At 36.1% G+C, this 24,252-nt stretch overlaps 1 protein-coding gene across 2 annotated transcripts in view; it reads right to left on the bottom strand.

Annotated features, from left to right (window-relative positions):
- Window positions 1–24,252, bottom strand: part of MAP4K5 (mitogen-activated protein kinase kinase kinase kinase 5) — a 160,941-nt gene that overhangs the window by 8,577 nt on the left and 128,112 nt on the right. The window contains exons 18-28 of one of the 2 annotated variants that reach the window (XM_058293444.2): window positions 23,596–23,803; window positions 22,623–22,720; window positions 22,415–22,456; window positions 21,314–21,398; window positions 18,589–18,668; window positions 18,232–18,292; window positions 15,294–15,408; window positions 14,866–14,924; window positions 2,809–2,912; window positions 2,239–2,416; window positions 371–439 (exon numbers count right to left, since the gene is read on the bottom strand). In XM_058293444.2, the coding sequence (XP_058149427.1) occupies window positions 371–439; window positions 2,239–2,416; window positions 2,809–2,912; window positions 14,866–14,924; window positions 15,294–15,408; window positions 18,232–18,292; window positions 18,589–18,668; window positions 21,314–21,398; window positions 22,415–22,456; window positions 22,623–22,720; window positions 23,596–23,803 (1,099 nt within the window). The remainder of the gene's footprint in view (window positions 1–370; window positions 440–2,238; window positions 2,417–2,808; window positions 2,913–14,865; window positions 14,925–15,293; window positions 15,409–18,231; window positions 18,293–18,588; window positions 18,669–21,313; window positions 21,399–22,414; window positions 22,457–22,622; window positions 22,721–23,595; window positions 23,804–24,252) is intronic. The other variant, XM_058293445.2, reaches the window with a different exon arrangement.

The following is a 24,252-nucleotide window of genomic DNA, read 5'->3' as shown; positions in this document are numbered from 1 at the left end:
AACATTCCAAAAGTTCATATTACATGACTATTTAAGTTATTTTAGTATATATAATCTTTTATTTTTTCATTAATTATGGGGTACGAGATGGAATAATTTTATACAGAATTTTACTCTGAGATTATGATAAACTGTATGGATATGTTTCCAGGTAGGTGAAACATAAAGAAAAATATTACAGAGGCTCATACTGACAAACAGATCAATTAATTACTTTATCTGTAACTGAGTTAGGTTTTTCTTCAATAAAACAAGGCCACTTAAGGTGGTAAAGTAAAAATCTTGAATTATAGTTTAACAGAATCAATTCCATTAAAAGAATCATTAAATCAAATAGTCTATTCTGAATAAACTTTAATATAGTACTTACTGTCTAAACACACTAAAACTGTGTCTCTCTCCAATTGTGTTACGTGAATGGAATCTAACTGTTGACTGCCTTAGGGGAGAAAAACAAAGTTATAGTTATGTAACATGCTTGAAAGGATTAGAGCTTAGAAAAATTAAACACATATCCTCACTTTTGCTACCATTTAAAAACTAATCTTTGAAATCTGACACAAATTATATTTTTAATGGCAGTTATCTTTTCAACAAATATACGTAAGTCAAATTAGGAGAACAAACTTAAGTCCTAAGTATGGTTAGGAGAGCTGAGAAAAGTTCATTATTAAATTTAATTAATATCTCAGCTAGTTCTAGAAAGATGAGTTACAAAGATAAAGTAAAGGATAAACATGGTGAAGAAAGTAAGATGCCCACTATACAATGTCTAGATTTTCTCTCTTCTTTAAAGGAAATAGCAAATGGGAAGATGGAAACAAGATCAGTTAGGCAAGTCACAGAGTCCTTGAGATAAAAATAAACGAGTGATTCAGAAAACGTAAAAGGATTAATGAAGGAAGTGGATGTGTCTCAACTGATAGAGCATCCATCTATCATATGGAGGGTCCAGGATTTGATCCCCAGGGCCTCCTGACCTATATGGTAAGCTGGTCCACACATAGTGCTGCCGCGTTCAAGGAGTGTCATGCCATGCATGTCATGCCATGCACCCTACACGGGGGTGCCCACGCACAAGGAGTGCACTCCACAAGGAGAGCCGCCCCGTGTGAAAAAAGCGCAGCCTGCCCAGGAGTGGCGCCACAGACACAGAGAGCTGACGTAGCAAGATGACGCAACAAAAAAGAGACACGGTTTCCCAGTGCCGCCAGATAATGCAAGCAGATGCAGAACACACAGTGAATGGACACAGAGAACAGACAACGAAGGGCAAGGGGAGAGAAATAAAATAAATCTTCAAAAAAAAAAAAGGATCAATGATACCAGGATCAGAGAGAAACTGGTATGTGTGTGGGCACACAGGGTGTGTTGTGATCCTTTATAAAGAGGATACCAAGTACCATAATGAAAAATATTAATATCCTTTTTGCAGGAAGCAACACTCATCAGGTTGCTGATACTCACAGGGATGCTTCTTTAACATATGCTAACAGATGTGACAACATTTTACAAATTTTATTGTGATAAAATATATATAACAAAATGTGCCATTTTAACTTTTTAAGTGTAAAATTCAGTGGCATTAATTACATTTACAATGTTGTGCTACAATTGCCACATCCATTACCAAACTTTTCATCCCAAAAAGAAACTCTGTATCCTAATTATTAATCATTAACTCCCCATTCTTCCCACCCTCTTTTGCAAAACATTTTTGGTAAAACAATTCATTGTAGGCACTCAGCTCTTTTGAACGGTCTGGGTGAAGCCAAGAACTGATGTTAGATTATTTAGAGCAATGCTTAATAAGGATATCTCTTTGGGAAGCCCATGGATTCCTCTCCCTTGAAAAACATACATTTGAACATAAAAGTAAAATTATATATATATATATAAAATTATATATATATATAAAAAATTTCAGGAGAGTGTTTGTGGACCTTCATGATGAAGAATCCAGATCTAGAGAATCAATGAACTGTTTGTTCCTTAGGGAAATAAATAAATCTTAAAAAAAAAAATCAGGAATCATTAAAATTTCCTTTGGTAAAATAACTTGTATCAAATTACCTATGGCAAATATAGATTCATAAAACAAGGGAACAAATGATTCTCTAGGCTCACTGGGAAAGTATGTACTAAACCTTTATTTAAAAGAATCCCACTGGCTGAACTTGTTCTGCTACTTTTATAAGCAAAACCTTCAGTATTCTAACAAGGTAAAAAAACACTTACCTGCACCAATTTCTGTAAACCATGAAGACGCAGAGTTCAAGTTGATTGTCTCAAACTGAACAACCTGATTTGATTCAGTGCCCTTGCTAATAGCTACACAGACCATGGGATATTCTTGTTCTGGTATTACCAGCATTTCAAATACATTCAAAGGACTTGGCAAAGGAAAATCAAAGTGCTGCAAAAAATAAATGACAGAACCACAATTCAGAAACAACCTCCCCATTCATACTGTTGTTGAATAAAGTTAACAGAAAGGCTTCTATTTTCTTGATTTATCTAATTCTAATAAGGACTATTTCATAGATGATCATAAGAATGTTCTATAAAAATGAGTGTCAAAATTTGCCATATTAATCTTCATAGCTGTGATGCTTCTGAAACTTTATTAAGTAGCTTTAGTTAAAGAGGAAATCTGACTAAAAACACAGTAATCTCTGAATCAAATATATACTTATAAATAACTATAAATGTGCTGATGCTAGATTGTAACAGAATCTTATAATTTTAGCTATAGTTATAAACTAGTGTTTCCTAAAAAAGAAAAATACAAACATAAGTAATATATACCTTTATCAACATAAATTTTTGCATTGGCTCATACCACTGAAGTAAAACAATTCCAGACTGTAAAGCTCCACAGAGGTATTTATGTCCTGTGTAAGGATTTCTGACTGGAAAGAAAAGAAACAAACACGAAGACCCAATATACTGAATAACTTTATATAAAAATATATTTAGTTAAAAACAAGAACTGAGCTATACTCACCTAAAAGCTAACTTAGCTTTCTTTATAAATGCAGTGCTAATGGGAGGGAATAAACAATGAAATGTGCCCTGGCATCAATACCAAAATATTATTATCTGATAGAGGAAAAATTGTTTCTGTTCACAAGCATGAAAAGAGTAGGCAGAAAGTAAAGAAAGAAGTCTTCTTCTTATAGCTCTTTACTCTTTCCTTTTAACTTAATTTTCACTCTTCCTTTTAGTCTTAACTTTTAACTTGCTTAAACCTATTATCTTTTTAAAAGAGAGGTTACAGGTTTATAGAAAAGTCATGCGTAAATTACATACTTATCATATACCACCCTATTATTAACACCTTGCATTAGTATGGTATATTTGTTACAATTCAGAAAAGAACATGTCTAAAATTGTACTATTAACTATAGTCGATCACTTAGAATAGGGATCATTGTGTTGTACCATCTAACGGTTTTTTATTTAAAATTTTTATTCTAGTAACATATATACAACCTAAAATTTCCCCTTTTAACCATATTCAGTGCTGTTAATTACATTTACAATGGTGTGCAACCATCACCACTACTCATTACCAAAACATCACCATCAGCCCAAATAGAAACTCTGTATAACTCAAGCATTAATTCCCCTTTTTCTTTTTAGTTTTTTTAAAGATTTATTTATTTATTTAATTCCCCCCCTCCCCCGGTTGTCTGTTCTCTGTGTCTATTTGCTGCATCTTGTTTCTTTGTCCGCTTCTGTTGTCTCTGTTGTCTCTGTTGTCCTCGGCGGCAAGGGAAGTGTGGGCGGCGCCATTCCTGGGCAGGCTGCACTTTCTTTCGCACTGGGCGGCTCTCCTTAGGGGCGCACTCCTTGCGCGTGGGGCTCCCCTATGCAGGGGACACCCCTGCGTGGCAGGGCACTCCTTGCATGCATCAGCGCTGCGCGTGGGCCAGCTGCACACGGGTCAAGGAGACCCGGGGTTTGAACCACGGACCTCCCATGTGGTAGACGGACGCCCTAACCACTGGGCCAAGTCTGTTTCCCAAATTCCCCTTTTTCTACCACCAACCTGGCCCATGGTAAATTATATTTCAGATTCTGACTCTGGGTTTTCTTATTCTAATTACTTCATGAGTGAGATCATACAAGATGTGTCCTTTTGTGTCTGGCTTATTTCACACAACATGTCTACAAAGTTTATCCATGTTGTTGAATGATTCACAACTTCACTCCTTTTTATGGGGAATATTCCATTGTATGTATATACAACATTTTACTTATTCATTCAGCAGTTGATGTCACTTCAATTGCTTGCATCTTTTGGCAACTGTAAATAATGCTGCTATAAACACCAGTGTGTAAATATCTGTTTGAGTCCCTGCCTTCAATTTTTTTGCATGTATAGCTAGAAGTAGGATTGGCAAATCATATGATAATTTTATACTTAGAGTTCTGAGAAACTGCCAAACTGTCTTTCACAATGGCTGCACCATTTCACATTCCCAGCAATGAATGAGTGTTCCTAATTCTCCACATTCTCTCCAATACTTGTAATTGTGTTTTTTTAATAGAAGATTTTCTAGGGGGTGTGAAATGGTATCTTGTTGTGGCTTTGATTTGCATTTCCTTAATAGTTAATGATGTTGAGCATGTTTTCATTTGCTTTTTGGCGATTTGTGTATCTTTGAAGAAATGTATATTCAGGATTTTGCCCTTTTTAAATATCTATTTTTTCTTTTTGATTGTATTTTATTTGCCCATTTTTAAAAAGTGGGTTGCTTGTCTTTTCATTGCTGAGCTGTAAGATTTCTTTTTATATCCCAGAGATTAAACCCTTCTTTTGGGTAAAGTCCTTTGATGCACAAAAATTTTTAATTTCGAGAAGGTACCATATATCTATTTTTTCTTTTGTCACTTGTGTAAAGTCTAAGAAACCACGACCTAACACAAGATCCTAAAGATGTTTCCCTGCATTTTCTTCTAGTTTTATAGTCCTGGCTCTTGCCTTGTCAAAAATCAACTGGCAGGAAGCCACTGTGGCTCAGTTGATTGGGCTCCCATCTACCATATGGGAAGCCCTGGGTTTGCATCCCGGGGCCTCCTTGTGAAGGCAAGCTGGCCCGTGGAGAGCTGACAGCCTAAGCCCGTGGAAAGCTGACAGCCAGCACCTGCAAAGAGCTGGCAAAGCAAGATGACACAACAAAGGGAGAAAAGCAGACACAGAAGAATGCACAGTGAATGAACACGGAGAACAGACAGCAAGCAAGCCACAAAGGAGGGGGAAAAAAAGAAATTCAACTGACCCTAGGTGAGGAGTCAATTTCTGAACTATCACTGGTTTATCCTTGTGCTGGTACTATGCTGTTAGACCAGTGTAACTTTGTAATATGCTTTAAAATCAGAAAGTGTGAGTCCTCCAACTTCATTCTTTTTCAACATGTTTAATTTCTTTTAACAATATTTTGTAGTTTTCTGTGTTCAAGTCCTTTACATCCTTAAAGTTATCCCTAGATCTTTGATATTTAGTTGCTATTGAAAATTTAACTTTTTTTCCCTCCTTAGCTTGCTCATTATTATTGTACAGAAACACTACTGCCTAGCGAAGGGTACAGACCAATACACCAGGACCTTGACATTGATGGAGATACTTAACAAGCCTTGTTCTTGTGAAATTGAAACTTAGCCTAAAATACATATTGCCAAAGAGTTACCTCCTGAAAGCCTCCTTGTTGCACAAATGTGGCCTCTCTCAAAGCCAAACTCAATGTAAGGGTTCGCTACCTCACCCCACCTCCCTGGTATGGGACATGACTCCCAGGGATGAGCCTCCCTGGCACAGGGGGATTATTACCAAGTGCCAACTAGTGATGCATTTGGAAAAATACCTTGACCTCAAGGGGGAAATACTAAATACAAATGAGTTTTTATGGCTAAGAGATTTCAAAATGAGTTGGGAGGTCATGCTGGAGGTTACACTTATGCATGTCTCAGAAGGAACTCACTGACTGCCACAGTAAACAATGCCTCAAGCAGAGGTGCTCCTGACAGCTCTAGAGACATCTAGACACTACAGGCAGGGCAGACAACCCCAGGAAATCAGCATTCTGTTGGTGAGCCTTACTTTGGAATATATGATAACCTACCTTCCCAATGTATCAGAGTTAGACTCATTTATAATGTTCCCACACATGGTTCTTCTGTCCCTCTTATTTCAATCTATGATTAGCACTGTACACAATTGAGTGTGTGTCCCATAGACTTGAATCATCTGGCTATTCATGTGCCCTGAATCTCAGCAGAGTTGCAGCCAACACCTACTCTCCAGTACATTGGGCTCGCACAGAACAACCAACAAAAGGATGATGAAGGAAAAGGCCCATCCCAAGAAACAGACAGTATCTATAACTGTAGGCAGGACTGCCCCATGGGATCAGGGCTCTCTCTCAACTGGAAGGAGAGAGCATCACCATTCCCAAATCCTCAGGATTGAGAGAACGAACAAACATAAGGGGGAAATGCAACCATGGGCTAAAGTAGACTTATTATTATTCTAATAATGGAAGAACTTGTAACTTTGATATAAAGACAGTAGTCACAGGAGGTACTGAGAGGAGGGAGAGGGAAGAGTGGGTGTAACATGGGGCATTTTTGGGACACTGGAATTGTTCTGCATGATTTCGCAATGATGGATACAAGCCATTTTACATTTTGTCAAAACCTATAAAATTGTGCAGTGCAAAGTTGTAAACCATAGCGTAAACTATAGACCATGGTTAGGAGCAATGCTTCAACACGTACAATTTTAACAAATGTACCACACTAATGAAAGATGTTTGTTGATGGGGAAAAGGGTGTGTGGGGACCTATTTTTGATGTAACATTTATGTAATCTAAAGCTTCCTTATTTTTTTAAAAGATACTTTGATTACATGTTAAAGAGAATATACAGGGGATTCCCATATGCTCCGCTCCCCACACCTCCCACATTTTCCCATATTAGCAAATCTTTCATCAGTGGAGTACATTCACTGCAATTGATAAACACATTTTGGAGCATTGCCACTAAGCATGGATTATAGTTTACATTGTAGTTTACACTTTCCCCCATTTGAGTCTGTAGGTTATGGCTGGATATATAATAGCCTGTATCTGTTGTTGTGTTGTCATTAAGGGTGATTTCCAAGTCCTGAAAATGCCCCCCTATTACACCTGTTTTTCCTTCTCCCTAACCCCAGAACATTCATGGGTCAGTGCGTCCACAACAATGGTATTTCTTCCATTGCTAGAATCTCAGTAAATCTATAGTAGAATACTAATAAGTTTATTTTAGACCATAGTTCATTTCCCAGTCCTGAGGATTCTGGGATGGTGATGCCCACTCCACCATTAAATGAGGGGGCCTTTGATCCCACACATCAGATGGATAGGACTCTCTTTCTTGCAGCTGTAGACACTCTCGGTTCCTTGTTATGTTGTCTGTCCATCACCTCCTCCCTGTTAGTTGTCCTGGGTGACTCCATTGAACTGGAGAGTAGGTGCTGCAATTCCTTTGAGATTCAGGGCTCAGCTGGCACATGGACAGCCCAAAGATTTAAGTCTCTCGGACATAAATCTAACAACTCTAGTACTAATTATAGGTTTAAATAGAAGGACAGAAAGAGTCACACAAAGGGAAACTACTGCTGAGTCTAACTCTGTCACAATGGGAAGCATAAATACCAAATTAGGGCCCGCTGGCAAGAGGCCAAATTCTTGAGCTATCTGCCCTGACTATAGTGCCTGGATGTATCCATATCCCTGAGCAGCTTTGCTATTTGGGGTAGTATCTAGTTTGGCTGTCAATGAGATTCTGTTGAGATGTGCATAAGTACTACCTCTGGTATGACCTCCCAACTTACTTTTAAGTCTCTCAGCCAAACAAACTCATTTGTCTTTAACTTTTCCTCATTTTGGTCAAGGTCTCTCTCTCTTTTTTTTCCCTCAGATGCATTACTTATTGGTACTTGGTAGCAATCACTCAGTGCCAGGGAGGCTCATCCCCAGGAGTCATGCCCCATGCTAGGGGGAAGTTATTGCCTTTATATGCTGAGTTTGGCTTACAGAGAGGCCACATTTGAGGAACAAGGAGGCTCCAATAGGTAACTCTTAGGCATCCTACGTCATTAGGCTAAGTTTCAATTTCAAGAGCAAAGGCTCATAAGCATAGTCATCAATATCAAGGGTCCTTCCATGGACCAGCCTCCATCACAATTCACTGTGGGGAAAAAAACCACTACTGATTTTTGCACATTGATCTTGTACCACGCCACTTTTCTGAAGTCTTTTATTGACTCTAGTAGCTCTGTTGTCAATTTTTGGGGACTTTCTATATATAAGATTATGTCATCTGCAAATACTGAAAGCTTTCTTTTTCCCTTCCAATTTGGATTCCTTTTATTCCTTTCTCTGGCATAACTGCTCTGGCTAGAACTTCCAGTACTGTTAATTAACAGTGGTGACAGTGGGCATCTTTGTCTTGTTCCAGATTTTAGAATAAAGCTTTAAGTCTTACATCACTGAGTATGATATTAGCGCTGAAGTTTTCACATAGGCCCTATATCATATTGAGGAAGTTTCCTTCTATTCCTATTTTTCTAAGTGTTTTTATCAAGCAAGGATGCAGAGTTTTGTCAAATGCCTTTTCTGCATCAATTGAGATAGTCATGTGTTTTTTTCCCTCCTTCGTTTAGGAGATGTGATTTTCTTATGATGAACCACCCTTACATACCTGGGATAAAACCTACTTGACCATGGTACATAATTTGTTTAATGTGCTGTTGGATTTGATTTGCAAATGTTTTATTAGGTACTTTTGCATCTATATTCATAAGAGAAACTGGTCTGTAATTTTCTTGTCATATTTTTATCTACCTTTGGTATTGGGATGATGTTGGCCTCATAGAATGAATTAGGGAGTGTTCCCTTTTCTTCAATTTTTTGGAAGAGTTTGAACATAATTGGTACTGATTCTTCCTTGAATGAATGGTAGAATTCACCTGTCAGACCACCTAGTCCTGGGCTTTTCTTTATTGGGAGGTTTTTGATGACTGATTCAGTCTCTGCTTGTAATTGGCCAGTTGAGGTCTTCTATTTCCTATAGAGTCAGTGGAGAGTGTTTCGTTTGTCTCTAGGAATTTGTCCATTAAATCTAGGTTATCTAATTTGTTGGCATACAATTGTTCATAGTATCCTCTTATGATACTTTTTATTTCTGTGGGGTAAGTAGTAATGTCCCTCTTATTTCTGATTTTATTTGCATCTTCATTTAAAAAAAAAAAGATTTATTTTTTATTTATTTCTCTCCCCTCCCTCCCCCTCCCCCCCAGTTGTCTGCTCTCTGTGTCCATTCACTGTGTTTTCTTCTGTGACTGCTTCTATCCTTATCAGCGGCACCGGGAATCTGTGTTTCTTTTTGTTGCATCATCTTGTTGTGTCAGATCTCTGTGTGTGCAGCGCCACTCTTGGGCAGGCTGCACTTTCTTTTGTGCTGGGCGGGGCACACTCCTTGCACGTGGGGCTCCCCTATGCAGGGGACACCCCTGCATGGCATGGCCCTCCTTATGCACATCAGCACTGTGCATGGCCCAGCTACACATGGGTCAAGGAAGCCCGGAGTTTGAACCGCGGACCTCCCATGTGGTAGACGGATGCCCTAACCACTGGGCCAAGTCCACTTCCCTATTTATATTTTTAAAATACTTTCTTTGTGGTTACCCTAGAGTTTATATTACACAACTACATCTATAACCTAATAATTTGAAAAGGTATCAACTTACCTTCAATAGCATAAATGTTCTCTGTTCCCATTTCCCTCTGTTCCCCTTTATGTTGTTTTTATCCCCACTTTACCACTTTGTATATTACATGACTGTTATCATGAAATATGCCTTTTTCTTGTTCAATTGTGCTCTGATTCTTTTATGAATTAAAGAGTTGCATATTTAGGATACAGTACAATTGGATTTTGCATTTATCTTTTTATTTACCCTTACTGATGATCTTCATTTCTTCACACTACTCCAAGATACTCTTCTCCTGTCTTTCCCTTTTAACCTCCCATTAGTAATTCTTTTTTTTTTAAGACTTTTTATTTCTCTCCCCTCCCCCCCCCATTGTCTGCTCTCTGTGTCCATTCACTGTGTGTTCTTCTGTGTTTGCTTGCATTCTTGTCAGCGGCACCCAGAATCTGTGTCTCTTTGTGGCATCATCTTGCTGCATCAGCTCTCCATGTGTGTGGCACCATTCCTGGGCAGGCTGTACTTTTTTCACACTGGGCAGCTCTCCTTGTGGGGCGCACTCCTTGCACATGGGGCTCCCCTACATGGGGGACACCTGTGTGGCACGGGACTCCTTGCGTGCATAAGTACTGCGCATGGGCCAGCTCACCTCACAGGTCAGGAGGCCCTGGGTTTGATCTTGGACCTCCCATGTGGTAGGTGGTCACCCTATCCATTGGGCCAAATCTGCTTCCCGCCATTAGTAAGTCTTGTCGGACCAGTCTCGTTGATGAATTCTCAGTTTCTGTTAATCTGTGAATACTATAAATTCTCTCTCATATTGTACAGAAACTTTTGCCAGATAAAGAATTTGGGACTGGAAGTTTTCCTCTTCCAGTATCTTAAATATATCATACCACTGCCTTCTTGCCTCCACAGTTTCTGATGAGAAATCAGCATTTAGTCTTATTGAGGGTCTTTTGTATGTGATGAATCACTATTCTCATGTTGCTTTCAAAATTCTCTCTTTATCCTTGGAATTTGACATTCTGATTAGTAGTGTCTTGGGGTAGGTCTTTAGGATTTATCCTGTTTGGAGTAAGTGGTACTTCCTGGACATTTATTTATGTCTTTCATAAGAGTTGGAGAAGTTCTAAGCCATTATTTCCTCAAATATTTTTTCTGTCCCTTTTCACTTCTCTTTTCCTTCTGTAACATCCATAATACATATGTTTATGTGCTTTGTATTGTCACTCAAATCCCTGAGACACTGCTCAGTTTTTTCTATTCTTTTCTCTATCTGTTCTTCTGACTGTGGGATTTTGATTGTCCTGCCTTCTGTCTCCCTGATTCCTTCTCCTGCCTTTTGAAATCTGCTGTTATATGCCTCTAGTATATTTTGAACCTCTACTATTGTGCCTTTCATCCCCATAATTTATGCTTCTTTTATACTTTAAAATTCTTTTTTAAGTTCACATATTTCTTTTTAATATCCTTTATCTCATTATGCATATTTTCCTTCAACTCCTTGAATTGATTTAGGAGGTTTGAACATCTTTGATTAATTGTTCCAACTTCTGAGTCTCCTCTGAGATTTTAATTTGTTCCCTTAACTAAGCCATATCTTTTTTAAAATTTTTATATTTTTTACTGTCTGTTTTAAAAAAAGGTATATAGATCACACAAAATGTTAATTAAAAAATATAAAAGGTTCCCATATACCCATTCCCCCCGCCCCACACTCCTCTGACATCAACAACCTCTTTCATCAGTGTTGGACATTCACTGCATTTCATGAATACATTTTGAGGTGTAGCACTGCTACACCACATGGATTATAGTTTACATTGTAGTTTACACTTTCTCCCAGTCCATTCAGTGGGTTACAGCAGGATATATAATGTCCTGCATCTGTCCCTGCAATATCATTCAGGACAACTCCAAGTCCCAAAAATGTCACCATATCACACTTCTTCTTCCCTCTCCCTGCCCTCAGCAACTCCCATGACCACCGCTGGCACATCAATGATACAATTTCTTCCACTGGTAGAGTCACAATAGTTCTAAGCCATATCTTTTTGTTTCTTAGTATGATCTGTGATTGTTTGCTGATGTCTAGGTATCTGATTCTATTGATGGATTAACTCTGAAGGTCTGTTTTTCCCTCTTGTCTAGGGTTTTATTGTTGAATGGCTTTGTCCTAAGGCACTTCTTTGATGCTTGGTCTAATTTCTTTTAGAGCTATAGAGTAGCCAGTGTTTAACTGTTTGGATTTTCTCAGCTGTTCTTCTTCTGATTCTTGCCCTGGATATGTGGTATAATTTTTAAGATTGTACTTTCTTGTGCAGTTTTTTCACCTCCTGGAGAAAACTTCCTTTGCTCTATTTCTTCTCTGGAAATCTTAAATCTGTTCTATTGTGTTTTTGAGAAGTCTTTTCTCCCCAGCACCTATGATTTGTTTAAATTCTGTCACTTAGTACTCTGTTTCCTTATACTTTTCAGTTCTGGGACCTATCCTCTCTTACAACAGTTCAGTGTCCCCCCCTCCCCCTACCTTCCCCTCTGTGAGGGCTTTCTTGCCTGCCTCCAGTATCTTCCCCATTAGGGAATTCCTCCCTGGGGAGGCAGATGCATTCAATTTAGAAAGTCAAGTCGCTTCAGAAAAGTCCATTTTGCCTTCAGAGAATCCAGTTGACTGAAATTGGATTGGTCACAATAGTCTCTGCAGTGAGAGGGTTCTGGGGCTGTGCTGCCACTGTGTGGCTCCTGAGTCATGCTGGACTAATGGGGAGTGGAAATGAGAACTGACCATTGGTCCAGGATAGACTTCTCCTATCTCAGATTTTTCTGTTTCTTTTTCAGCATTTGTGGATAAAGTCTCATCTCTATCATCCTCTAGAGTTCAAAGTAAGTGGAATTTGTCCTTTTATTCATGAAATCTCTGGGGAGGCTTTTTCAAGGGATGTTTACATTGCCATGTTGACATCACCTACCAATCTGAGTCTTTTGACTGGGGAGTTTAACCTATTAACATTCAGTACTATTACTGTAAAGGCAGTGCTTGGTTCAGCCATTTTTCACTTTGGTTTTTCTAGGCCTGATATCTTTTTTGTCTCTCTTTTCCTTTACTGCATGATCCTTTTCAAGAGAGCTGATCATTTGTGCTGTATCTGTCTGATCCCTTACTCATTTCTGTTTCTGTATATTTTTAAAATACCTTATTTGTGGTTAATCTGGGGTTTGTATTATACAACCTATGTTTATACCCTTCTAATCTGAAATGATACCAATTTAACTTCACTGCATAGATACTCTCTCCTCCCATATCCCTTTATTTCTCCTCTTTATGTTGTTTTTGTCTCATATTACCTCTTTATATTGTGTATGTCCATCATCAGGAAATATGACTATTTCTTATTCAATTGTATTCTCTTATTCGAATTAAAGAATAGAAGTTTAACTCAATTTTAAATTATATACATATTATTTCTAAATACCTTTTATATACTACATTCTTAAACACAGTAACTTTTTTACAAGAACATTACTGTAAGCACCAAAATACCTAACCAGTATACAATTCAAAGAGCCGCTTCTTAAGTAAATTGACTATAAGTGTGAATCCTAACAAGAAGATCTAAGTGATTAAAGTCTATAATCTCATTTTTGGTAGAGTAGTTTATAGTTTACCTCTGTCTACTTAATACAGGTGAAAATAACCATTTTACATCTTACTAAAGATATAACTTTCTTGGCTTAAATGTACAAAATCTCATATTGATCTTTCCTTCTCTCCAACTTGACACCCATGAACAATAATATACACTGATTATAAGAATAGTATTTACAATAAGTATTCCCTCGTTTATGAGTTCATATCTTGGATTGTAAGCTTCTATATCTTTTTTGGTTCCTAGACCTTGGGAATCTGATACAGGTATGGACCTGGTTTTCCCTAGGAAAAAAAAAAAATCACATAATTTTAGGAGGTATGCTTTTAAATGTTTTTGTTCTACAGGGTATAAACTATTCTGTGGAACTATTATGTAGCATGATGATCAATGGGTAAGGCCACTGAATATTAAAATAAAGGATAGAAAGGTAGAATAAAAGCACTAATAAGTAACTGGTTAATGGAAGCATTGAATAAATGAAAGTTAGGATTTAGGGGAGATAAAGCCTCAGAGACAATGGTTAAAAAGCTTTAGGAACTCTATGTTCTGAGAAAACATTAAGGCTATTGTCTTCAGGCATTTTTATCCTGTGTCCCTCTACACATTCTTTTTTTTTTTAGTTCCTAAATTTATTTTTATTTTTTCTTTCCCTTCCCTTCCCCCTCCCTGCTGTTTGTGTCCATTTGCTGTGTGATCTTCTGAATCTATTTCTCCTTTTTTGTCTTCTCTTCTCGTCTTTCTCCTCTAGGATTAACCGGGATTTGATCCTGGGGACCTCTGACATGGAGAAAAGTTCCCTGTCACTTGCACCACCTCAGTTCCTGGTCTCTGCTCTGCTTCACTTTGCCTTTCCCCTTCGTCACTCTTGTGCCATCATCTTCCTGTGTGACTCACATGCGTGGGCACTAGCTCATCATGTGGGTGTTGGTTTGCCGAACCAACACTGGCTCACCACGCTGGAACTCATGCAGGCACTCGGCTCACCGTGTGGGCACTCAGCTCGCCATGAGGGCGCATGCATAGGAACTTGACTCACTGCACGGGTGCTGGCTCACCGCACAGGCACTCAGTTCACCATGTGGGTGCTTGGCTCACCACACAGGCACTTGCGTGGGCACTCAGCTCACCACATGGGCACTTGGTTCACTGCATCTGCACGAGCACTTGGCTCACTGTGTGGGCACTGGCTCGCCACTCTGGCATGCTTTCTCTTCTTTTTCACCAGGAGGTGCCAGGGATCAAACCTGGGTCCTCCCATATGGTAGGCAGAGGCCTAATCACTTGAGCCATATCTACTTCCCTCTGTATACATTGTTTGACATGGCCCCTTAACCCCTAAAAACAAATATAAAATCCTACCCTACTTCATATTTAATTCTTTATCATTTTCATATAATTTGAAAGATATTAAAAGTTCTAGCCATCCAGTTTGAAAAACAGCATTTACTCACCTATACAACATTTATGGCAGCCTTTTGTATCAGGAATCTTTGTTGTTAAAGCAAACTTTCTGAAAAGATAAGACAAATATTAATGTACTGTAGTATAGTGGTTCACAGATAACGATCCATAAATCAGGTACATCAGAATCACCTAAGGAACTAAAAAAAAAATCACTCAAACTCTGACCCCAGAGTATCTGATTTTATAGGACTGGCTTGGGGCCCAGTAATCTGCATTAAAAAAACTTCCACAAGTGATTCTCATGGTCAGGTTTAGGAACCATTAATCTTTTGTACTCTAGAGATGACATATACTTCACTATAATCTATTTTTTCAAAATTAAGACAATGTTTTTTATTGGACAAAAAATTTGGAGGTTTTAACACAAACACTAATTCCCTCATCCCCAGTAGAAATAAAATAATATTCTGTGTACCTTGGTAGTATGCGGTCTGGAAACCTATGAGTTTGAATATGGGCAGCTAGTCCTGGTTTTTTGGCTTGTTCAAACAAAGCTATAAGATTATGAGAGTAGAGCTGAAAAGTTTTTCCTATAAAAGAGAAACATGTTACTTTTAAAAGAATAAGTTACAGTAGAGGAATACAATTTTCAAATAAAAGAAAACATAATTACCTTCTAAGATGAGGAGTCCAGAAATGTTCAAAAAACCAAGAAAAACAGAAAAACACATGCAAAAAAACAAAGCAAAACAGAAAACCAGTTAATAACATTTTGAAAGATGATAATAGGTAAAATGATTTTTCAAGAGAGTAGACAATTTTGTTTCATAATATATAAATTAGGTATGTCTGACAACTTTAATAGGTGATACATAAACCTTAATAATGCCAGCTTAGAAAAAGAAATGGTTAACTATTATTACATAAATTCTTATGTCAGGGACTGAACTACAATGACACATGTGATTCTTTAGTTTAACATGGAAAATTCTTTAAAAGCTTTATTATCATTACTTTTCTTAGATAGAGCTATTTATTAATAGTGATACAAATTACCTTGGATTATATAGCTCATTATAAAGGAAAGTCTTAAATATAACAGACTGATTACGAAAATCAAAATAAGTCAACATTATAAGCCATAATACAAGCATAATAGGGTACCAATTTTCATATACTCAAAAACATAGTTGTGTTAAACAGGGGATACATGGTAAATATCTTCTTATGATGCCTTACTATATATAGAGAGTGGTAATATAACAAAACAAACATTAGCCTTTTATTATTAGACAACATACATATACAGTGTCTATTTTTGTTTGAAAATGTATTTTATTTATTTATTCCCCCACATCCCCATTATTTGCACTTGCTGGGTCTACCTTTTAGGAGGCACTGGGAACCGAACCCGGGAACTCCCATGTGGGATGGAGTTGCCTAATTGCTTGAGCTACTTCCACTTCCTGTTTTGTTGGGTCTCTCATTATGTTTTCCTCTGTGTATCTCTTGTTGCGTCATCTTATTGCGTCAGCTCACCACGCCAGCCTCTTGCGTCAGCTTGCTGTCTTGCTCATCTTTAGGAAGCACCAGGAACCAAACCTGGGACCTCCCATGTGGCAGGCGGGAGCTCAATCATTTGAGCCACATCCGCTTCCCTACATATAGTGTCTTGTCCTTAACGTGAGTCTCTATATTTTCACAGACTACAAACATTCTAGCAAACTATCCCACCGTTCTCTCTACTTCCTTTATATACATAGGCAGCCAAACATACATACTTGTTCATGTGTGCACACACACAAATGCAGACCCTAAAGGAGAACAAAATTCTCTTCTGTTGAGCTGTGCTACTTACCTCCTTCCATTTTTACAGGTCTTCTTAATTAGAGTACAGGAAGAACTAATTAACAGGCTAACTCCCCTATTTCCCCTTAGTTTTTTAAAGATTATTTCTAATAATAGGTTTGAGTAGGGATAAAAGGAAGAGATTTAAAGAAAAGTGATTTTAGTTGTATATAATTCAAAACTGTTAAAATTATGAACTATTCATAATAGTAATTAAACATATTATTTTACTAAAAAAAGTAAAAAAAAAATGGGGCAAACATAATTGAAATAAAAAAAGATTAAGTATTCTTTTGAGGGTCCCAGCTCTTTAGAAGCCATTTATGTACAATCAAATAATATGCTCTTCATGAACAGTGTCACTAGCTCAAATACAGAAATTCCTTAAGAATATCTGCTAGGCAATGGTTAGTGGGGAGTCTTCACGTCTGATACACACATGCACATTTAAAATTACAAAATTAAATGACATTTCTTAAATTAGACTAGAGTTCATAATAATCTATTATATCTTCCTGTTTATTAGCAATGATGCTTTACAGTATAAACAGTTGAAAAGGTAGACTCCATACTGGAAATCTCATACTGGAAAGCCTGACAGTACTGTAATTAAGAACTAGGATATAATCATCACGCTTCTGATGAGATACAGAGAATGAGAGGGCACTACAAAAAAGAACTGAAAAATAATTATTCTAAGTGGAGAAAGAGTTTAGTGGTATTTTAACAACTGAAAGCATTAATGATTTATTAAGGGGCAGAGAGAAATAATGAATATTTTGTACTCTACTATCAGAACAAAAGCAAACAGCAAATCTCTAGGTAGCCACTTATATCTAAAATATAAAACAATATTTTTTGGAAGGAAAGAATTAAAAAACAAACAACTAATACCTAAAATACCAATCAACCAACGAACCAACCACAACAACCAAAAAGAAAAACAGAAAAAACTAGAATATGTTGCTCTGGAACCCAATTCTTTAGAAGACTTTAAAGAATCAGTCTAATGGTTAATATGTGGTCCAGAACAACATGAATTCCGATAGCACACATCTATATAAGACTTCACAGTGTACTAAGCACTCTTGGAAATCATCTCATTTAATCCTCATGCAGCTGTTATTGTTACCATCATCCTCATTTTACAATTAAGAAAACTGAGGTTTAGAAAGGGTAAGATTCTTGGTCAAGATCACAGAACGGAAGCAGCCAATCCTCTGATTCTTTCCCTTTAACTTAGTAATTCTCAGTGGACGGCAGGAATGGTAGTAGTGATGGTGGAGATGGCTCAGTGGAAGGGGATGGCCCCAGGCAGTAATCAAGTGTGATATTCTTCAGGTTTTTAGATACTGGGTGGATTTGGGAAGTGCTGCCCTAGCTAAACACAGTGTCCTTTCCATCTGGGTGGGTACATATAATACCAGAAAGCCCATACTGGAAAGCCTGAATTACTATACGAGGTTATAGTTACCCAAAATTACAAATAGCATTTAAAAACAGTGTATATTAAAACTACATTTCTCTGCTTATCTATGGTTTATTCTTCCTCATAGTATACATACCTGATAATGACATTAAAGTATTATTGATAACATATAGCCAAGTACACTTCCGTGGAAATAACTGAAGGAAAAAAAATGAAGCTAATTAAACCCTCCAATTTTTATTCCTTTGTCTCTTAACTCCAATCCCAACATTCTGATATAGTATGAAAATAACAATTTTCTATCATTCAGTGAATTACCAAAACCTTTGGAAAAAGTTATGTTCAACATGAACATGTAATGATTAAAATTTTGTATATTTAGATATTTAAGCATGAAAATTAAAACTGGGTCCATGCAAATTAACTTAAAATTAAGATATTCCTTCTAGCCAATTTATCTAAACTAAATTCTGGAGTTAGAATTGCTGATTACCTGTTCCATTGTTGCCTCATGTAGCTCATTGAGATTCAAAGTGTAAATACCATCTTCGGTTCCAAATATAATGTACTGATCTAAAATAGTTAAGATAAATTATCACAATATATGATTATTTCCAAAATCATTCACTGAAATAATGGCTTTATGCTTAATGGTATTAAAAGTTAGATATCTACCTACCCATCCAAAGAAAAATTATTTTCTAAAATTCATGCCACCTTCTTTACCTTTCTGCCCAATTCTTTTCTTATTTTTCAAAAGCAGATATATTGTTAGACTAACTTGCTCTTGCTTTATCTTACTATCTGATACTTCCCCTCAACATAATTTTCATATCAATATTTTTCATTACAGTTATGTGTTTTTGAAAGATACCTCAAATGCTCTGTTGAAAATGGAAATTATAAATTATTTTCCACTAAAAGAAACCATCCTTGGAGAAAAGACTGATTTCAGTGCTGGGGCAAGGAAAGTATAAGATGAGTGTAGAAATCTTGTTATGTCAGAAAGTACTCAAGGAAGTACTCAAAAAATGACAAGGGCACAGCAAACAAAAGAACACAGGAGCTCTTCCTGGTAGAAAAATATGGAACAAAATGTAAGCAATGAAATAATAGTACTGGATTATAGCTCACTGAATAAAATAAGAATTCCTAAGTTCAAACTGATATAAATATATAAATGAATAGAGAAGGGAAAGTCCTTAGTGTATCTCTACATTAACTATTAATTAGAAAAGGAAAAATAGTAACTTTGCAGTAGAGAAAGCTAGCAAGCACCTCAGCCAACTGATCAATGCTAACGTCATCAGTAGATGGGCAAACTGATAACATGTGCCTTTCAAAATGATGCACCGAGAAGGGAACATTAATACTTCTGTGTTGTTCCTGCCAAAAATGCATAACCTAGTCTAAGCATGAGGCATTCTACAAAATAAGTGGCTTCAAAATTTTCAAGATCAAGAAAGATAAAGGCTGGGGAGCAGTTCAAGATTAAAGGAGACTAAAGCAACATGGTAACTAAATGCAACATGTGATGATCCTGAATTGGATATTGGACTGGGGGAAAACAGGAGAACAGTGACTACAAAGGACATTATTGAGATAATTAATAAAACTTGAATATGGATTGTGGATTAGAAAATTGTTTTCTATCAATGATAAATTTCCTAATCTTTATAACTGTACCATATTTACGTATCATTCCAATTTTTTAAGGATATATATGCTGCCGAAGCAAGCACTGTACTGTGGTTATGTAGGAGATCATTTCTGTTGCTACACATTACACACTGAAGTATTAGAGACAAAGAACAATGATGTTTACAATCACTCTGAAGTGATTCAGAAAAAATCTATGTATAGATAGATGGAAAGAGAATGATAAAACAAAATGGGGTAAAATAGAAACAACTGGTGAATCTGAGAAAAGGATATACAGGATTTTCTTGTACTATTTTTATAAATTTTCTGTAAGTTTGAAATTGCATAAAAATAAAAAATTACAAACAAAAAATTAAAGCAGCTCCTTACTGCTAAAAGTATTTTTTCTTAGTTTATACTTTCAAATAGGGGCATTTAAAAGAGATCATTGCATGTCTTATCTTTACTCTTGTGCGGAAGGGGAAACAAATACTCCCTTAACACACTCTACTGCAGGGGTTCTTCTTAACCTTTTTTATTCCACACACCCCTTTGCCAGTCAGGTGAAAACCACCGATACCTTACTAAGTCCATGCTATACTGTGTATTATTTAATAAATATATCACACCTGCACCAACACATCCCCACAAGAATAACGTTTTTATGAATTTCAGTTCAAGCTCACAGACCCCTTGTTAAGAACCCCTGCTCTACTACCTAATCTCTGTTCGCTAATTATTGGATACTCAAATAGGCTCCTTCTTTCTGTGTAACAAGGTAAGTACTGAGAGAACTCATAATACAAATGATTGCATTGAGAGTCAGAAGTGTTAAGTATGTTTCCCAAGTCACAAAGTAATGACAGAGCTAAAATTAAACCTAGACTACTTGATTCTAAATTTTTCCTCTGTACATTATGCTTCCTCATTTAAAAAAATATAGTGAAAAATTTTAAAAGTAAATTTTGTTACTTTGACATCATTTCAGATGTAACAGAAAAGTTGCAATAGTAGAAAGAATTTCTGAATATTCCTCACATAGCTTTCACAAATACTAACATCTACTACCTTTACTACTCTCTTCATACACATATTATTTATTTTTCTGAACCATTTATGTCAAGTTTACAGGAATGATGACCCTTTATCTCCTAAATATTTCAGTGTGTTTCTTTAAAAAAAAAAAAGTCACATAACCAAAGTAAAATGATAAAACTCAGGAAATTAACACCTAAACAAAACTATTATCTAATCTATAGACCTTACTGATTGAAATTATCAATTGCCCAAGCAATATCCTTTATAAGTAAAAGAAATCCAAATTCAAAATTATGGTTGCAACCAATTGTGATGTCTCTTTAGTCTCCTTTATTCAGGAACAATTACTCTGCATTCTATATTCCAATGCCTTTAAACTAAAACCCTTGCTTATATTTTTAAGTTACTGCAGGTACCTACACCCTTCTCTAAAGTCATATTTTTAAAGTAAACAACCTCAGGTCATTGATCATAAAGATCTTTTCCCATAATAAAGATTTCATTGGAGATGCACATACAAGTTCAGAAATATTTATTACCTTTTGTATCAGGATGTATCCAGGATGTTGCACAGTTAATTTTCAAAGGGCAGCCATCGAAAACTTTGGAAAAACATGCTCCCATCTTATTTATAAAAAGATAAATTTGACTTATTTTATTAGATAACTTTACATATTCTTAAAAACAGCTAAGATTATTATGAAATGCCAAAATTATTTTTCTTTGCATGTACTTATGGTTTCATCCCAAAGCAAAATTTCTATTTTGATAAAAAATTGATATCAAAATTATATTTTGATACAATTTAATTAATCCTTCCTCCCAAGGGAATTTCATATTCTTTCCTTCTGTACTCCACTGTTTAGGGGCAAACAAACCAAAACATCTACATACTTCAATAATACATTCTTGGAACTAAACGTTATGTTTAGTACATACTACATTCAATAATACATTCTAGGCTGTATAAAAATGGGCAGCAAACCAACTATTCAACTTTTCATTAGGGCTAACATTTAATAATGTGACACAAAGAATTATTTTATTCAATAACAGTATAGTGATTATAACTGCAGTACAACTTTGAAATAGTGATATAAGACAAAAAGAGTATTTGTATTATATATTAGACTGTTACTAAATAAAAAAGTACAATTTACAACACCCTATTCACATGATTGGCAGAATCACCTTAAAGATGGGTTCCATTCAAGGTCCAGAGAACAGGCATTAACAAGTTTTCCTATTCCTTTTCATTGTGTGTAATTCAATTTGAAAATGGCTTCAGAAGTGATAAAGATATTTAACCCACATACTGAAGATGACACAGTATTATTAATATTATCATATTAAAATTAAGTTGGCCTTTGTGGGCCAACCTGAGAACCCAATTGTCATCATCTATAAAAAGTGAAATATTTTCTAAATTCTAACCAACTCATTCAAATTAGGGTCTATCACCTGACCCACAGTTTATTTAAATGCATCTAATAAGTTATGCTGTAAGACCAACCATTGTTGTACTTTGAATTTTATCATAGCTTTCTTTTCAATGGCTCAAGATACTAACAGTAAATAAACTTACGCTGCTTCTAAAGTGAGAAAAAGCTGCAAATGGTTCACATAAAAATATTTCTTACCAGTACTTTTGGGGTAGGTGGAAGGCCATTTATGACTTGTTTCTAGAGGGAAAAATAATTTTAATACTATTAGTCCTTCTAAGTCTTAAAAAAATCTTCATAAATTTAGACGTTCAGTTATTGAAATTCTGGAATTAAGCAACTATTCCCCTTACATGATAAATACTATATTAGTTACAACTAATTGCCAAATGCCTATTATACTTACAGGGAAGTCTCGCTTGTCCTTTTTTCGTGGTAACTGTGGTGCTTGTGCTGATCCTTCTGTATTTTCACTGATCAATTTTGAAACACCATCACCATTTCCTAAAGAGAATCATGGGTAAAACTTGAATGACCATACAAATAAGTCTACTTTTCTTGCAAAATAATTTCCCTTTCCCTACTACTTGGATTCCACTTGGGTAATCCTTTATTGGGGAATATTCTTTATTATTAGATGAGCTAATTTATTTTGATGCCTTTCTGTAGATTATGTGGACACAGCATTGCTTCTTTAGCAGTGGTTTTAATCCATGAAAATAACAACTACATTTCCAAATTGTAAGAAAAATAAAATTTGACTTACTTGATGCTAATATTCAAGGCTTTGGATAATTGAACTTCATCTTACCTTTTTAGTCCTGTCTCCCAGGATACATCCTTCAGAAGTTCACATTTCAGCTATACTAGACTGTACTTCAAATACAATTCAGATTTTCCTACTTTAGTGCATTTGCTCATTCTTTCCTGTTCTCCAAGAATGCCTTTCAGTGTTGGCTCTACCTACTGAAGACTGACCAACCCCTTTAATACCCTGCAATAAGTCCATGTTCTTTGTTCCCTATCTTTATTTCCTCAGAAATCTCTGATTTTCAATTATATACAGTTAATTATTGCAGGAGACACTTACAATCTGTCTTGTCTAATATTGTATATGTATTGGTATACTTCTACTATGGATGCTGAACTTCTAGTGGGCAGGAATTCCATTAATCTTTCTAGATCCTATAACATTTAGAAAGGGATCAAAAGAGGGTTGAATTGAATTCAATCTTTTTATAACCATCCATCCATGTGGAATTAAAGGACCGTCACAAAATCTTTAAAAAGCTATAGGACTGGCTAAAGAGAGAAGATATTCCTTAAAAAGGATAGCAACAAAATAACTTTCTTTTCAGAGTTCACTTTGTTTTATTTACCCAGTTCACAGTATCTAGTCGTATGCACTCCAGGGCTGATGATACTGCTAGTCATACCAATAGAGGAAGTCTCTGCTGCAGGAACACAACTTGGGCTACTCTGTCTTCTGAGAACTTGGGGAGCTCTGTTTTCTGAATCAGGGCAACGTTTTATGGTTGATTTTTCTTCATCTGGGAATTTATCTTCAGGGTAGCTGTTTATCCTTGGCTATTAATAAGACAAAAAAGTACTTTAATAAATTTGGATTAAAAAAATAAAACAGTTATCATTAGGCAGCAAAGACCTTAGGGGCAGGGGCTATACCTCTTTCCTTTTTTCTCTTTATTTCTATTCACTGTGCTAAGTAAGCAAAGTAAGCTAGAAGTAAGTTACTGTCCCAATACAACTATAAACTTGTCATATGATTTTTTAATCCGCCTTAACCCAAAACTGATAAACATGTAAATGATGTAAAAAATATTTAATAACTATATAAAAGCAAAATAAAAAGACTTAATGAAACACGAGTCTACTGAAATGTCAAATTGTATAAAGGTAATAAATAACCTCTTTAGCTCCCTTCTAAACAGTTACTTTCTCAAATGACCAATAACCTATTTCTTTGCCCTTTCTAGTAGCTATGAAAAGTACTGTATTTTCTCATGAAATTTTCTTTT

The sequence above is a fragment of the Dasypus novemcinctus genome, chromosome 3 (genome assembly GCF_030445035.2).
Source record: "Dasypus novemcinctus isolate mDasNov1 chromosome 3, mDasNov1.1.hap2, whole genome shotgun sequence".
NCBI lineage: Eukaryota > Metazoa > Chordata > Mammalia > Cingulata > Dasypodidae > Dasypus > Dasypus novemcinctus.
The sequence above is the reverse complement of the archived record's forward strand: the minus strand, read 5'-3'. Positions and strand labels throughout refer to the sequence as shown.